Below are 14,830 nucleotides of genomic sequence, written 5' to 3'. Positions count from 1 at the left end.
CAAAAAAAAAACCTATTCTCACCTAGGTGGATGCTGTAGCAATCCCCCACTGCCTCTGCACTGAGAACTGAGCTATCAAACGCCACCGATCACTCAGTTCTCTCTGACTATCAGTCACTGCTCTCTGCTCTGCTCTGCTCCTCTAGTGCTCACTGGAGTGCTAGGCTGGGAAGGGAACGGCTGGCTCAGTCTCCCAGTGGCACAGCTGGGAGGCTGAGCCAGCTGTTGGTCCTGGCACCTGGTTGGATCCACACTGTAAATTCGGGGTCTTTCCTCAGCCTAGACTGGCTGAGTGACGTCAGCCGACAGTGGGCTTTAGCCCACTGTCAGTTTCAAACGGGTCACAGGAGTGCAGAACATACTGTGTTCCTGTGATCCATAGGAAGAAGTAGGGCCAAAAAGTTTTGGACATAAGTTTCCTTTTTAAAGTTTTTCCATTTTTTTTTTTTTTTCCCCCATAAAAATCTTATCACAAATTATCGTAAAAAGTTTCCAACCCCATTTTAGTTGCTGGCGCAGGGCGTGATGGATGGTTTCCAGGTCAGCTAGCAAGTCTGAACTGCTGGCTCTTAAAGCATATTAAGTCCATTTTTTTTATTAAGGAAGAGTTAAAATCCTGGTCATATTTTTTGATTGTGTCCTATTTGTGAGATTTGTTTTCACTTGCCAAATAGACACCATATCTCTTCAAAGTAGTGATATCCTATACAGTTGTCACTGACACACGTGTCCCCATTGGAAAATTCCTTCCCTAGTAAAAGCTTTGAATTTTGTGTTTTTCATTACCTTTGGTCCCGGTGATAATTGTCACCATAAGAAATAAAGGGGTAAATCTCCCCAGTGGAGACACAAACTGCAGTAAAAAACTCAACACTGTCCTAAACCTCTTTCCATTTTATTAAAAATGTCAAAACTATGCAATTTTATATTCCTGTTTTCTGCTTATTTGTTTTCTTTAGGAATTGGAAAGGGCTGAAAAACGTTTCAAGGAAATTATCCAACAGCACTCTAAAGAAAGGTTTAATTGTTTGGCTTTTTATGGCATTGGCAACGTTTTTCTCAAGCAAAATCGGTAAGAACATACATTTTGTTTTTTTTGATACTCAGGATGGCATTTTTAAACAGCAGATATTGTTGCAGCCAGGGGCGTATTTAGGCATAGTGATGTCTTGAGAACCCTTGAATGATTAAGTCTATGTATAAGTTCCACAGTGTGTGTGTATTGGAGGCTGCACGCTCTCTTGATTATAGGTAGAACTACTTTTCAACTGTATAAACAACTAGACATTAAATATGAGATATAGCTTATTTTTTTCTAATCTGTACAGAGCCTTCTAACTCCTTTCAGCATCCCATGGATGGTGGCCTTTCCTCTACAGCTCTCTTACTGAATTTAGCAAAAAAAAATTTTTTGTCTGGTAATAACAAACGGTCACCTAAAGAATGACACACAATAATGGAAAAGCTACTAAAAAAAAATGGTGCTTTCTGCATAGTTGTCAGTAAATGTCACCTAAAATGTGGTCTGATTCAGTCCTAAAACTAGATAATATGAACTCAAATAAACAAAGGAGTCAAAAACATTTTCCTTGTTCATTTTCATATTGATAATGATCCAATGTGACATGTCTTTGAACCTCCTAGGACTCTCTTCATTTGAAGGTAAAATTATAGTTAGGGGTTTCAGTCAATGGCAGCAGAAAACAATAGCACAGCAGGAGTCATTCCCCTATCCACATCGAGTGTGTGGATAAGGAAATGGGTACTTTTATTTATTTATTTTTATTGTTCACAGGCTGGTTGGAAAAAAAAAAGTCTATGTATGGGGCTGTCTTGGCAAATAAAAAACATTATTAAGAAATCTATTAAATCATTAAAGTTTAACGTTCATATTCAGCTCTATTCAAGTCTTATTGCCATGCAGTTATTACATGTTTAATTTAGTACATTAAATGGAGTGAGTTTATCAGGTGCCCCCATGTCACATTCTGCTAACTGTTCTGGGGCTTCTTGCATCAGACTTTCTGATAGTGCTGACATCTGCAGCCTGAAATCAAGACATCTTTGGCTCCTTCCAGTGGGGCTTGGCCCTTTCCTCTCTCAGCTGAGGTTCCTCAGTGGAAGAACCATAAGGCCCCTTTCACACACGTAAGTCTGTCGGCTGACTCAGTTTTTCTCAGTGGGGGATCGATCCGCCGATCCCCCGCTGAGCAGGCGGATGGCAGCTCTGTCTCCGCACTGTGTGCATAAACATTCTTCTCTATAGGGGAATCGGATGAGAATGAACCGTCTGTCTGTTCTCATACGATCCGATCCACCAGACGGATGGAAAATAGGGTTTCCATCCCTTCGTATTTATCGGATCGGATGTCAGCGGACATGTCTCTGCTGCCCCATAGAGATGTATGGGACATCCGTTGAGATCCGCCTGAGAAATGGACAGGCGGATCTGAACGGTCCGCTTGTGTGAAAGGGGTCTAAGTAAGATACTTCAAAGTCTTTTCCCTTGTTATCTGTTTAGAAATGTCCCTTTCGGTTTTCCTTCGCCTTGACCACATGCAAGGTCTTGCACTCAGACTGCTAAATCCTCAGAGGAGTTCTCTGCACGAAGATGCGCTCCAACTTTCCAAAGTAGGGAAATGTTTGTTAATCTTTGTGGACACTTTGACAGCTTGCATGTCAGGGTGATGCAATACCAGGGCTATAAGCTGGGGGTTTGCTTTCTTCCCCCTCAATTATCACCTCCTACTTTCTGATGAGAATGCGCAGATTAGCAGATCTCCATCGAGCCCTCTTGTTTGTTTCTTTTGGATCAAGATTTCACTGCCTTCATTTTGGCATTTTTACGCTAACCTGTTCACTACTCCCGGATTTTTGTCCCAACATCTAATTTACCATACTAGTTCACAGTTGCTGGCTTTTACCATTATGCCTGAAACCCAGGTTCAAAATGACATCTCTGAATAGGTGATTCCTATGATGATAAAGGCTAAGAAGGTCAACTCTTTGCAAGAATTATCATTGGGCATGGTAGGCGTACTTAGATGTGCACCTATTGAGGGGGCAGTTGGTGCAGGTTCACTGACGGACACAGTTCCATGTCTTCAGACCATTGGGCTTATGCTGCTTCTCTTCAGGAGTAGGACTAGGCGGAAACAATTTTGGCTACGACCCTAAGGCAGTCCCAGAGGGTATACCATCACTTCCTGCTATAGGACTTCAGTTTTTGCTGCCTAGTCAGGAGTAAGGACCTGGCTCTCTGCTGGGATCTGTGGTCCTGACATTTTTTCTCTTTTTAAAAGGAATTTTTTTACTTTTTCTTTATTTTTGTTCCTGTTAACTACAATCAACCTGTTTCTTTGTGAACTACAATCAACAGCCAGACTGGGCGACGCACTGGATATCCTAGAATCTTATGGTCATCCCAGTCTGGCCTGCGAGCGTGACCCAACTATTCACTCCACGCTAGGTTGGCAGCGACATAGCCCCACTGGACGGGGGCTGGCCGGCGAGTGAAACCCCTCACGAGGTCTCATAGCCATGGTCACGACAGCAGTCACGATCAGAGTCGCAGCGTACTTTAGGCCGCAGCACCCCCATTCCAAGATGGTGCGGTGGACTGCTGGGAGTAGGTTCCCTCCTGTGTCCTCCCCCGGAGATGTTTCATCAACTGTGCCTTCATTGAGGGATCCCCGATATGGACCTGCTGGCCTACCACCTCAGCAGGAAGGTGCAGAGGTTCATATCAAGGTCTCGGGATCCTCAGGACTGATGCCTCAGACACCCTGGTGGCCTTTTGGGGTCAGTATCGTCTGATTTGCGCTTTTCCTCCAATATATCTTCTGTCGAGACTGCTATGCAGAGTCGAGGTAGAAGGGATTCCAGTCATTCTGGTGGCACCAGACTGGCCTCGCCGGTCTTGGTACGCAGGCCTGGTAAGCCTGGTAGCAGACATCCCTTGGAAACTTCCTCTCGGGGAAGATCTTCTGTCTCAGGGACCAATCTTCCATCCTGGTTTACAGTCACTCGTTTGAACGGCCTGGCTATTGAAAGCCAGGTGCTGAAGGATAGAGGGCTGTTGGGGTCGGTGATTCCCATGCTGTTAAAAGCTAGGAAATCTACTTCCAGTTTTATTACCAAGGTTTATCATTGAGTTTGGAAGGCGTACTCTACTTGGTGTGAGTCTCAGGGGGTTTCTCCCCATTCCTTTTCTGTGTCTCACCTGTTGGAGTTTTCTACAACTAGGTGTAGATCAATGTTTGGCTCTTGGCACCATCAAGGGCCAGATTTCCGCTTTGGCCATATTTTTTCAAAGGCCCTTTGGCGGCGAAGTCCTTGGTTCACACTTTTGTGCAGGGAGTTCGCCATCTGGCTCCACCTGTGCGATCCATGGTGCCTCCGTAGGATCTCAATCTGATACGGTCGATGCTTCGAAAGCTTCCCTTTGAAAATATTCGGGAACTTCCTCTGCTCACTTTGTCGCAGGAGGTGGTCAACTTAGTCGCTATTACTTCCGCACGTAGGGTGTCAGAGTTGGCTGCGTTGTCCTGTTGGTCTCCTTACCTGGTGATTCATAGGGACAAAGTGGTTTTGCGACCCTGTCAGGCTTTCCTTTCTAAGGTTGTCTCGGGATTTCATTTGAATGAAGATATTGTGCTACCTTCTATGTCCTAAGCCGAAACATCCTAAGGAAATTGCTTTACATTCCTTGGATTTGGTCAGGGTGATTCGGGTGTACCTGGCAGGGACTGAACTGATTCAGAAATCTTATTCTTTGCTCATTCTGATGGACCTCGTAAGGGGCAGGCCGCATCTGCTGCGACCATTTATAAGTGGATCAGGCAGATGGTGGTGCAGGCCTATTCTATTAAGTGTCGGGTTCCTCCTTTCCCTGTCAAGGCGCATTCTACAAGGGCGCTTAGTGCCTCCTGGGCCTTCCGTCATTAGGCGTCAGTGGTTCAGGGGTGCAAGGCGGCTACGTGGTCGTCTGTACACACATTCACAAAAGTTTATAAGCTGGATGTCCTTGCATCTTCGGATACGGCGTTTGGCCGCAAAGTTTTGCAGGCTGCGGTTGCAGAGGCTTCCCTTTCCTGAGGTTGTAATTTTTTCCTGTTGGTGAGCTCCAGTTGTTCCTGGTTGAGCTCCTATTTTTACCTGGTTAGCTATGTTTAGTCTTGTTGGGAATTCTATGTATTGCTGTGTTTTTTCCACCCCGCATGTTGATACTGCTTTGGGACATCCCAATGGTCTGAAGTCATGGAGCTGTGTCCATCAGTGAACGAAAGAGAAAACTGGATTTTTGTCTTACCGTAAAATCCTTTTCTCTGAGGTTCACTGACGGACACAGCACCCACCCCTCTGTTGGGTTGAGATCTGTGTTCTGACACTGCTTGTTACAAAAGTCCAAAAGCTGGAAGTGATGGTATACCCCCTGGGACTGCCTCAGGGGCGTAGCCAAAATTGTTTCTGCCTAGTCCTACTCCTGAAGAGAGAGCAGCATATGCCCAATGATCTGAAGACATGGAGCTGTGTCCGTCAGTGAACTTCAGAGAAAGGGATTTTACGGTAAGACAAAAATCCAGTTTTTTCAATTTTCTTAATGCCTTGTTTCTGCTAGGTTTTCTGATGCTTTGACTCAATATGTGAGGTCTAAGACCATGCTGATGCACAAGATGGTTCCAGGAGTGCTAACTTGGCCAACAACATCTATTGTCATTGAAGAGACCAGGCCAGAAAAATTAGAGGTAAGTAACCAAATACTAATCTACACAATTTGGTAAACTTTTAAATATATTATCCTTTTACCTGCATCCCCTGTCTTTGCTCTTTGCAGTTACCTAAAACAAACAGTAAACTTAGACTTTGTGCCCTTAACCATTTGAGTACCAGCTTCTAATACTCCATTACCAGCCCATATTTCAGTTTTTAACGCTGTGATAGCTTGACTGGCAATTACTCTGTTATGTAACACTGTACCCAAATGAGTTTAATATAATTTGAGGAAAAACGTTCTTTTGTTGGTATTTAATAACTGCAGGGATTTTTATTTATACTATAAAATGGAAAAAAGACCAAACATTTAAAAAAATAAACCTTTCACTTAATTTTAAAATAAAAATGCTAAAATAATATGAAAACCCCTAAAATATATTTTTCTGGAAAGCAGGCACCCCAAGGTGATCTCATTTTTTGTTCCACAATTTTTTGGAAATTAAGAAACATGCCGATATTGAGGCGGTTAAATATGAAGCTTGAGAATTGTGCACTGAATACATTAATATGCAGGTCATACACAGGGAGAAAGTGAAGTGGTTACATTCATTGGCAGGATAGAGATGAAGGGGTTAATGTTCAGATGCTCAGGATAAGGGGGGTGAGGGGTTCATTCACAGGTCACATGAAGACTGCATTGGAGCTAGTATGTGTAGGGGAAGGGAACTTGAAAGGGTTAAAAAAAAATGCTACTTTCTTTACCCATTCACAAGTACTGATCTCTCTCTCTTCCCTGTTGTAAGGAGAAGGGAAGGGATTCAGCACTGTAAACAGTACCATGTGATCCCTGTGATGACCAATCAGTTATGCCATGGCACCCAGCCCCTTGGATTGGCTGAGTACAAAGCAATTACATGGTGAGTCAGCCCCTGACTGCCGTTTATACAGTGAGTAAATAAAGGGCCGATGCTCAGCTGTTAAACCTACATTGGTACAAAAGTGGTTAAACCAAATATACACTGCTCATAAAAATTAAAGGAACAATTTTTAATCAGAGTAAAGCATCAAGTCAAGTGAACTCCTGGGATATTGATCTGGTCAGTTAAGTAGCAAAGGGGGTTGGTAATCAGTTTTAGCTGCTTTGGTGTTAATGAAATGACACAACAATGAGACGTCCTCCAAAACAGGAATGGTTTTACAGGTGGGGGCACTGACAATTCTTTTTTTTCACTACTCATGTTTTTCACTAGTTTTGCATTTGGCTAGGGTCAGTGTCACTACTGGTAGCATGAGGCGATACCTGGACCCTATAGAGGTTGTTCAGGCAGTCCAAATCCTCCAGGATGGCACATCAATACATGCCATTGCCAGAAGGTTTGCTGTGTCTCTCAGCACAGTCTCAAGAGCATGGAGCAGATTCCAGGAGACAGGAAGTTACTCTAGGAAAGCTGGACAGGGCTGTAGAAGGTCCTTAACCCATCAGCAGGACCAGTATCTACTCCTTTTTTGCAAGGAGGAACAGGGTGAGCACTGCCAGAGTCCTACAAAATTATCTCCAGCAGGCCACTGGTGTGAATGCCTTTGACCAAACAGAAACAGACTTCATGAGGGTGGCCTGAGGGCATCCTCTAGTGGGCCCTGTGCTCACTGCCCGTCACCGTAGAGCTCGATTGGCATTTGTCATTCGATTGGCATTTGCCATTGAACACCAGAGTTGGCAGGTCCGCCACAGGCACGCTGTGCTTTTCACAGATGAGAGCATGTTCACTCTGAGCACATGTGACAGACGTGAAAGGGTCTGGAGAAGCCATAGAGAACGTTCTGCTGCCTTTAACATTGTTCAGCATGACCGGTTTGGAGGGGTCAGTTATGGTCTGGGGAGGTATATCCATGGATGCACAGACCTCTACAGGCTAGATACTGGCATCCTGGTTGCCAATAGGTATCGGGATGAAATCCTTGGACCCATCGTCAGACCCTGGGCTGATGCAGCGGGTCCTGGTCTCTTCCTGGTGCACGACAATGCTCGGCCTCATGTGGCGAGAGTATGCAGCCAGTTCCCAGAGGATGAAGGAATTGATACCTTTGAATGGCCTCCACGATCACCTGACCTAAGTCCAATAAAACACCTCTGGGACATTTATGTTTCTTTCCATCAAACGCCACCAGGTTGCACCTCGGTCTGTTCAGAAGCTCAGTGATGCCCTGGTCCAGATTTGGAAGGAAATACCCCAAGACAACATTCGTCGTCTCTTTAGGAGCATGCCCAATGTTTTTAGGCATGCATACAAGTGGGGGCCATACAAACTACTGAGTACCATTTTGAGTTGCTGCAATGACATTTTAGCAAAATGGACTAGCCTGCAGCATCATTTCTTTTCACTTTGATTTTCGCGGTGTCTTTAAATTCAGCCCTCTGTAGGTTGATAATTTTCATTTCCATCAAACAATGTGGCATTCTTTTGTTCCTAACACATTACCCAGTCCATATCAGTATAGATATCCAGCATGACATTTTTCCCCATTGGGATCTGATGTGTTTTCAGTGTTCCTTTAATTTTTTTTTTTTTTTTTTTTTAGCAGTGTGGTAAATATATAAATAATACTTTTTTTGATAAATTTGAACTAATCATCAAACCCACCTATTATGGCAGTTATAAGGCAATTCTCAGTTCTGCAACATACACATAAAATTGTCATACAAATGTATGAAATCAAATCTTTATTATTTTTTGGCAATAACCTGGTGTGGGCAGATTTCTGCTAGTCACAGGCTGTGCCACGCCCCTTCAGCCTGTGTCTTAGAGTTAGAGGAAGGTGAAGCCTCCATTATTCTCCATGAAATATCTTGCCCCCATTGTGTTTAGGTGGTTAGCGAGCATGGAGGAGGGAGGGAAGGAGTGGATTAACATTTACCACTATGTATACTCACATGGGATGCTCAGATATGATAAGGAGGAAATGCTCATTATAGAAATTCACTCATAACTGAGCATGTGCAGAGTTGCCACCACAGCTGAAAAATCCTTACCTGAATTAGGGACATGAATGAAAGGGGGAGATGGAGAGCAGCAGGATCAACAAGGTTTTTTGCAGAATACAAAAGCCGAATCTTACTAGAAACTGCACATCTACTGCGCGTTTTTTTTTCTTTGCACAGATACATGCATTTGATGTGCGTTTTACATGCAGTTGATGTGCATTTTTCTATCTGCCTTTGTCCTTTGAGGTCATTGTTCCTTTCCCTGTGCTTTTATGTGCATTGTGTTGCAGTGTTGTGCGTTTTTACGGTGTGGAGAAATGCAGCATGCACTGTACTGCAATAGTGTGAACTATGCCCATAGGATTTCCTTGATTTTTGGCGGTCTATGCAGTTGGATCCAACTGCGTTAGGTGTAAAAGAGCCCTTTGCATTGCCTTATCCCAACATCTCACCCGCCATTAACGCTAACATAACCCCATTATTTCACCCAACATTAACACTAACATAACCCAAAAAACACATTTACAATGAATGCTTGTTCTATGGGAGCGAAAGTGTTTCTGCACACTATACCTTATTATTAGGGATCGACCGATTATCGGCAATGCCGATATATCCGGGGCCGATATGCACTTTCCCTGATGTATAGAAATCGGCCCCTGACGTTAACGATATTGCTGATATTCCAGGAAAGTGCTGTAACGGAGTGATGCCTGCAGCTAGAGGCATCACCCCGGTACCGGCGTCCATAGCAGACGGTCGGCTGTCTTGTAATGACAACCGATGCGGCTGAGAAGCCGCTTGGCTGTCATTACAAGGAGCGGGAGGGGACGTCCCCCCCTCCTGCCGCCTTTCGCGGCTCGCCCCGGTCTCCCGTCCCACCGGGAGACCCAGGCATCCTACCTCCATGGCCGCCGAAGAGAAGACCCGATCAAAGCCGCATTCAGCTCTGATTGGGTCTCCAAGTAAAAGCCCGAAAGTGATGTCATGACATCACTTCCGGGTATTCGGCGCCAGATTCAAAAAATGACAGCATTCAAAACAGCCAAACTTGGCTGCTTTGAAGTGCAGAGGAGGGGTTTAGGGTCTTTTAGACCCCCAGATCCCTCCACAACTGTACCTGTGAAAAATAAAAAATAAACATTTATTTATTTATTTTTTTTTTAATTTCCGAAAATATCGGCCGATATCCGATGACCAAAATATCGGTATTGGCACTAAAAAAAACTATATCGGTCGATCACTACTTATTCTACACTAAAAACGATAGATTTGCAACTCTCTAAGTGCATTATCAACTCTCCTACCTGAACCTTTTGTTTTTCACCTGCAATTTAATCAGCATTGATCATGTATTTTCATGGTGTCATTTATTGCCTTGTACGCACAGCCTAGAGTAGATTACATCTTTACAGTCTCATGTCATCAGTTTGTGTTCAAACATGAGACATGGCACTGCACAGGTTAATGCATGTCTGTAGTGTAAAAACTGACAGTTCCTGTGAGCAAACTTTGTAGCCCAAATCATAATTGGATCTGATACAGACACACACAAGCAGCACAAGCAGAGCGATTAATAGAGACCACCATGCAGTCTTTCATCACATTAGAACTACAAGATTTGTGATGCAACACAGCAGAAATGGTGAGCCTTGGATTGTGCGCTGTATGACCCAGAGCAAGATGTTGCCTGTCCCTTAAGCGAATAGGGACAAGTTGGATGAATTATTACATGGACATAGGGGATCCCATCTGCCACAACAGTACAAACTGCAGCCACCGCATAAGCGCCAATCCTACAAAGTAAGGCGAAAAAACAACACAGGGAGTATAACTACACTAAAATCTAGTTAAAACAACAAAAACTTTTAAAAGTGTACAGTGCCTTTGAGATATAGTTTTTGCGATCTTTGCACACGACATAATTTACAAGATGTGTCTTTGAATTTTCCCACTCTTCTACACAATGTGCCGTTTGAATCCTTGCTGCTATAAGATAATCGAACATCTTTTTCCAGACGGTCTGTGGATTTGGATTTGTATTGCTTCTTAAGCTCTTTGTTTTTTTCCTTAGATTCTCTTGGATAACTGCATAGAGGAATGCAAGTTTCCACCTAAACCTGATGCTGTTTGCCGCTTTGAGCAGTGTTTCAGTTTACCTAAAATCCAGATCTATTTTACAGACCCTGATTTCAAGGTAAGTATAGCTAATGTCTCTGACATTTCAACAGCTTCTCTGACATTTCAGCAGCTTCTCTGACATATAATAGCAGATGCCAAAGACCAGGTACATGTAGATATACCAGAAAAATCACAGGTTAGAGTATTAAAGAAAAAGTAACACAAGTTTTAAGGCTAGGTTTAGACCTACATCTAAAGCACCACACTTATGAAAAATGTTCTGTGATCACGGCATGTGAACACAACCAATTGTTGATCAATCACACAGTTTTAACCCCCCCCAACCACTAGGCTAACCAATGCCTAAGTGAGCACAGATTTTCAGTTATTTTTACATTAGTTACCTAAAAATAATTTGACGTCCATATTTGTACTATTTACTATTCAAAATGTTTGTTAAAGGAGAAGCCAAAGCTCCTTTGGTTGTACTTCTCCTGTGGATCACAGGAGGGCAGTTTGTTCTGCACTCCTGTGACCCGTTTTCAGCTGACAGCGGGCTAATGTCACAGAGCTGGTCCAGGCAGGGAAAAGATCGCTACCATATGTTCGTAATCCGTCCAGATGCCTGGACCGGTAGCGTACTCAGCCTCTCAGCGAGCCGCTAAGAGCCTGAACCAGCCGTTCCCGACCGATCCACCGCCCAGGGCTCCAGTGAGCTTGGGGGGGGGGGGGGCGTAGCAGACAGTGTTGACCGACTGTCACCAGCGGTCAGCCATCTTTGATTGCTCAGTTCTCTTAGCAGAGGGGGGTGGTGGGGGGGGGGGTAGATGCAGCATCCACCTAGGTATGTAAGGGTTCTTAAAAAAAAAAAAGCTAAACTTCTCTTTTAAACTTGGAGAAAAAATTTAATATAAAGGTTGTCCTCAATGGAGGCAAATTCCCAAAAGACCTCAAATTATACAATTTCTAGTATCTTGGATCTAGGAAGGTCAGTGATTGGGTTGTCAATCCATTTACCCCACAGTTTATCAAACAGCCTTTGCTTCTTCCAAAGTTCAAAGTAAGCTTATACAAGGGTAAAGTATTATTTAACTCAAACCAAGAATTTAGGGTAAGGGCAGAAGTCCCTTTGCGGGATAGTAGGCTGCATTTTTTTCATAGAAATATAGTATACGCACAAACTTTTAGCATACTTGGACACAGAAAGTTCACCAAACACTCCCAATAGTTGGGACCTAATTTTAGGTACTTTCACACGGACTTTTTCCTAGGTCTCCTTGTAAAGTCTCACAAATATCTGTTGAATAGTACCAGTTGGGTCCACCTCATGTAGGTTCCTGTGATGGATTGATGCTGCAGGGACACTCATAAATTTAGAACAGTGTTGTTCCCCCTAGAGCTGGGATGTGCACTGCACGGCACACGTACCTGCAGTGTGTGCAGAACAGAAAAAAAATCACAAGGAGCCAGGTTAAAATTTTTGCAAAGTATACTTTGCGATTCTGTTCTGCTTTAAAATAAAAAAAATTCATACATACAGAGATTTTTTTTTCGTTGTGGGGCTCAGTAACCTATGATCTGATTAGCTGCTGTGGATGATGGTAGTTTTCTTATTTTCTTGTTTGTTGCTTTGCTTTGTGGAATTCGACCCACTGGTGTCTTAAAGCCTAAGTGCAGTCAAAATAAATAAAAACAAAAAAATCAGCACTAGGGACATATCTTAGAATGTGTCCTTTGCACTGACACAACTTCTGTTAGTTGAAATCCTCCTCTGACTATGCCCCCCACTGCTGCAATCTTCTGGTGCCACAGGGGTTAATAAAACACACGGCTATTAGGGCTCTCATTGAGAAAGCCCTACTTTGTCAGCTTTTTCCGCCCAGCTGTTCCATTCATAAAAACCATACTAGAGGTTCTTTGAATGAAACGGGATCTATAAATGCAGGGAGCAGACCTTTCAATCATCTGCCCATTCTCAGTTCATAGATCCATTTTTGCAGGCAGCCTGTAGTGGGTGGAACTGCACAGGCTATATAAAGCACAGTGATGATGTCACTATTTTTTTTTGCTAATGTTTGTGTTTGCAAAAGCAATTGGTGCACACAAATTGATTTTGTATCCTCTGGTCACTGACCAATATGTTTAAATGGAGTTTCACGCTCAGTGTTTTTGTATTGTTCTTTTTATATACCATATTTTTCGGATTACCATTGAAGGGTTTTCTCTCTTGTTTATAGGGTTTTATCCGTATGGTGTGTTGTCAGTACTGTATAGTTGAATTCCATGTTTGTTGTTGGAAGAAGGTGAAGTCCACTGCATATTCTGATAAGAATGACAAGGTAAGCTGATGTTTTTTTTTGCCAAAATTAGGCAAATTTTACACTTCAGTAAGGGTTGGAGGGGGGAGATGGGGGTGAGGAGGTAAAAGTGGAGATGGGCTTTAAGGGCACTGATGTAGAAAATGTATTGGCCTGAAGCAAGAGCCATGTGATGTTGTCTTCTCGGGTACTGAATACGTTATTTATCTTCCATGATGTCCTAATTGGATTCGAGCTAAACGTTTTCCCAATTCCAGCAAAAGAGCTCATTAGGGTCTGTTTCAAGCATAAGAGTTCATTAGAGTCTTTGTGGGTAACTAAACAAAGAAAGTTTACTAACTTCAAGATCATTCAGATTAATAGTAGTAAGCTAAAAATTGTTTTTTTTTTTTTTTTTTCCCCACAGGATTTCCTTAGACACCCATGTCTGACCCCAGACTGCAGAGGACTCATTTGTCATATTGTAATATATGATATTACAGGGGAAGTAAAATGTGAGGTATGTTGCTATGAGATGCTAGATTTGCAGTGATGTTTACCTTATAGTATATATTCATAGAATTAGGTAATATTTTTATTTACAAAAAGGTTAGGGTAATGGGGGACTTTAATGCCTCGTACACACGATCAGATAATCGGATGACTTATCGTTCTCATTTTGTTGCATGATACTAATATTGAATTCAACAATGCGTACTAAACGTATGATTTTTTTTTTTCGTACGATTCTTGAAAAAGCTTCCTGGTTGCGTAGCTAAGCATCGGATGGTGCAAAACAAAAACAATGGCAGCCAGGCTTTTTCCGGGTTATTTTTGGGTTTCTGATCATGCGCTGCCTTTGTCTATCGATTATTAGTGGACGCATACTGTACTGATTAAACAATTGTTGTTCGCTAGGCTATCATACAACAAAAGTTTTCGTGTTTGTCCCTTCAGATTTTGTTGGACGAAATGTGATCGGCTGTCGAAAGTTGTGTACTAACGATCAGATTATCGTGCGATCAATTCAAAAGCGATTTTTTTCGTACAATTATTTTAGTGTATGTACGAGGCATAAGGGTGCTTAATTAACAAAGATATATTAAAATATTCCATAAAATTATGAAACCATTTTATTCCAAATCCTTTTTAAAGCACAATAAAATTCTTACCATATCATAGTCTTTACTACCAGAAATCGGTTATGACATTTTCCATGCTACAGTGATATTTCTCAACATGTTTCGCCGAATGTGCGGCTTTTTCAGGAAAGTAGTTATTGTAGCGCTTAAAAACTATCAAATAATTGGATTGGCTAGATTAAAAAATGGGACGTTTATTTATGATCCTGCTTTGTACCCAAAAAGAAAGGACAGCACAGAGGTGGTAGAACAGTGAACGTAGGAAGGATAGAGGATTCTGGAATAAGATCCAAGTGTTTAGCGGACCACTGGGAGGCACCAGATAGCCTTCTATTCATGAATATGTAGATGTCATTTTTTTTTAACGGGGCAATCAAGACTGGCATCCATGTGGCTCCGGCCTTTCCAGTTGCAGGCGCTTTTGAACAAAGTGAAGTTGACAGTCCAGACGTTAGTGATTTGGATGGATCCTGAATCTTTAGAAATCATCCTTAGAACTCATTGTTTGGAGCATCTGTACCTAGTCCTGATCAAAGGTCAGAATGTTCCTTCCACGAGAGAAATTTTAGACA

At 42.7% G+C, this 14,830-nt stretch overlaps 1 protein-coding gene across 2 annotated transcripts in view; it reads left to right on the top strand.

Annotated features, from left to right (window-relative positions):
• The window catches only part of TTC3 (tetratricopeptide repeat domain 3), a 456,491-nt gene that overhangs the window by 349,939 nt on the left and 91,722 nt on the right, over nucleotides 1-14,830 (top strand). For both annotated transcript variants that reach the window (XM_082245196.1, XM_082245195.1), the window contains 5 exons: nucleotides 960-1,072; nucleotides 5,621-5,747; nucleotides 10,773-10,895; nucleotides 13,057-13,158; nucleotides 13,544-13,636. In XM_082245196.1, coding sequence (XP_082101322.1) covers nucleotides 960-1,072; nucleotides 5,621-5,747; nucleotides 10,773-10,895; nucleotides 13,057-13,158; nucleotides 13,544-13,636 — 558 coding nt within the window. The remainder of the gene's footprint in view (nucleotides 1-959; nucleotides 1,073-5,620; nucleotides 5,748-10,772; nucleotides 10,896-13,056; nucleotides 13,159-13,543; nucleotides 13,637-14,830) is intronic.

Source organism: Pelophylax lessonae (assembly GCF_965119305.1).
Source record: "Pelophylax lessonae genome assembly, chromosome: 2".
Taxonomy (NCBI): domain Eukaryota; kingdom Metazoa; phylum Chordata; class Amphibia; order Anura; family Ranidae; genus Pelophylax; species Pelophylax lessonae.
The sequence above is the reverse complement of the archived record's forward strand: the minus strand, read 5'-3'. Positions and strand labels throughout refer to the sequence as shown.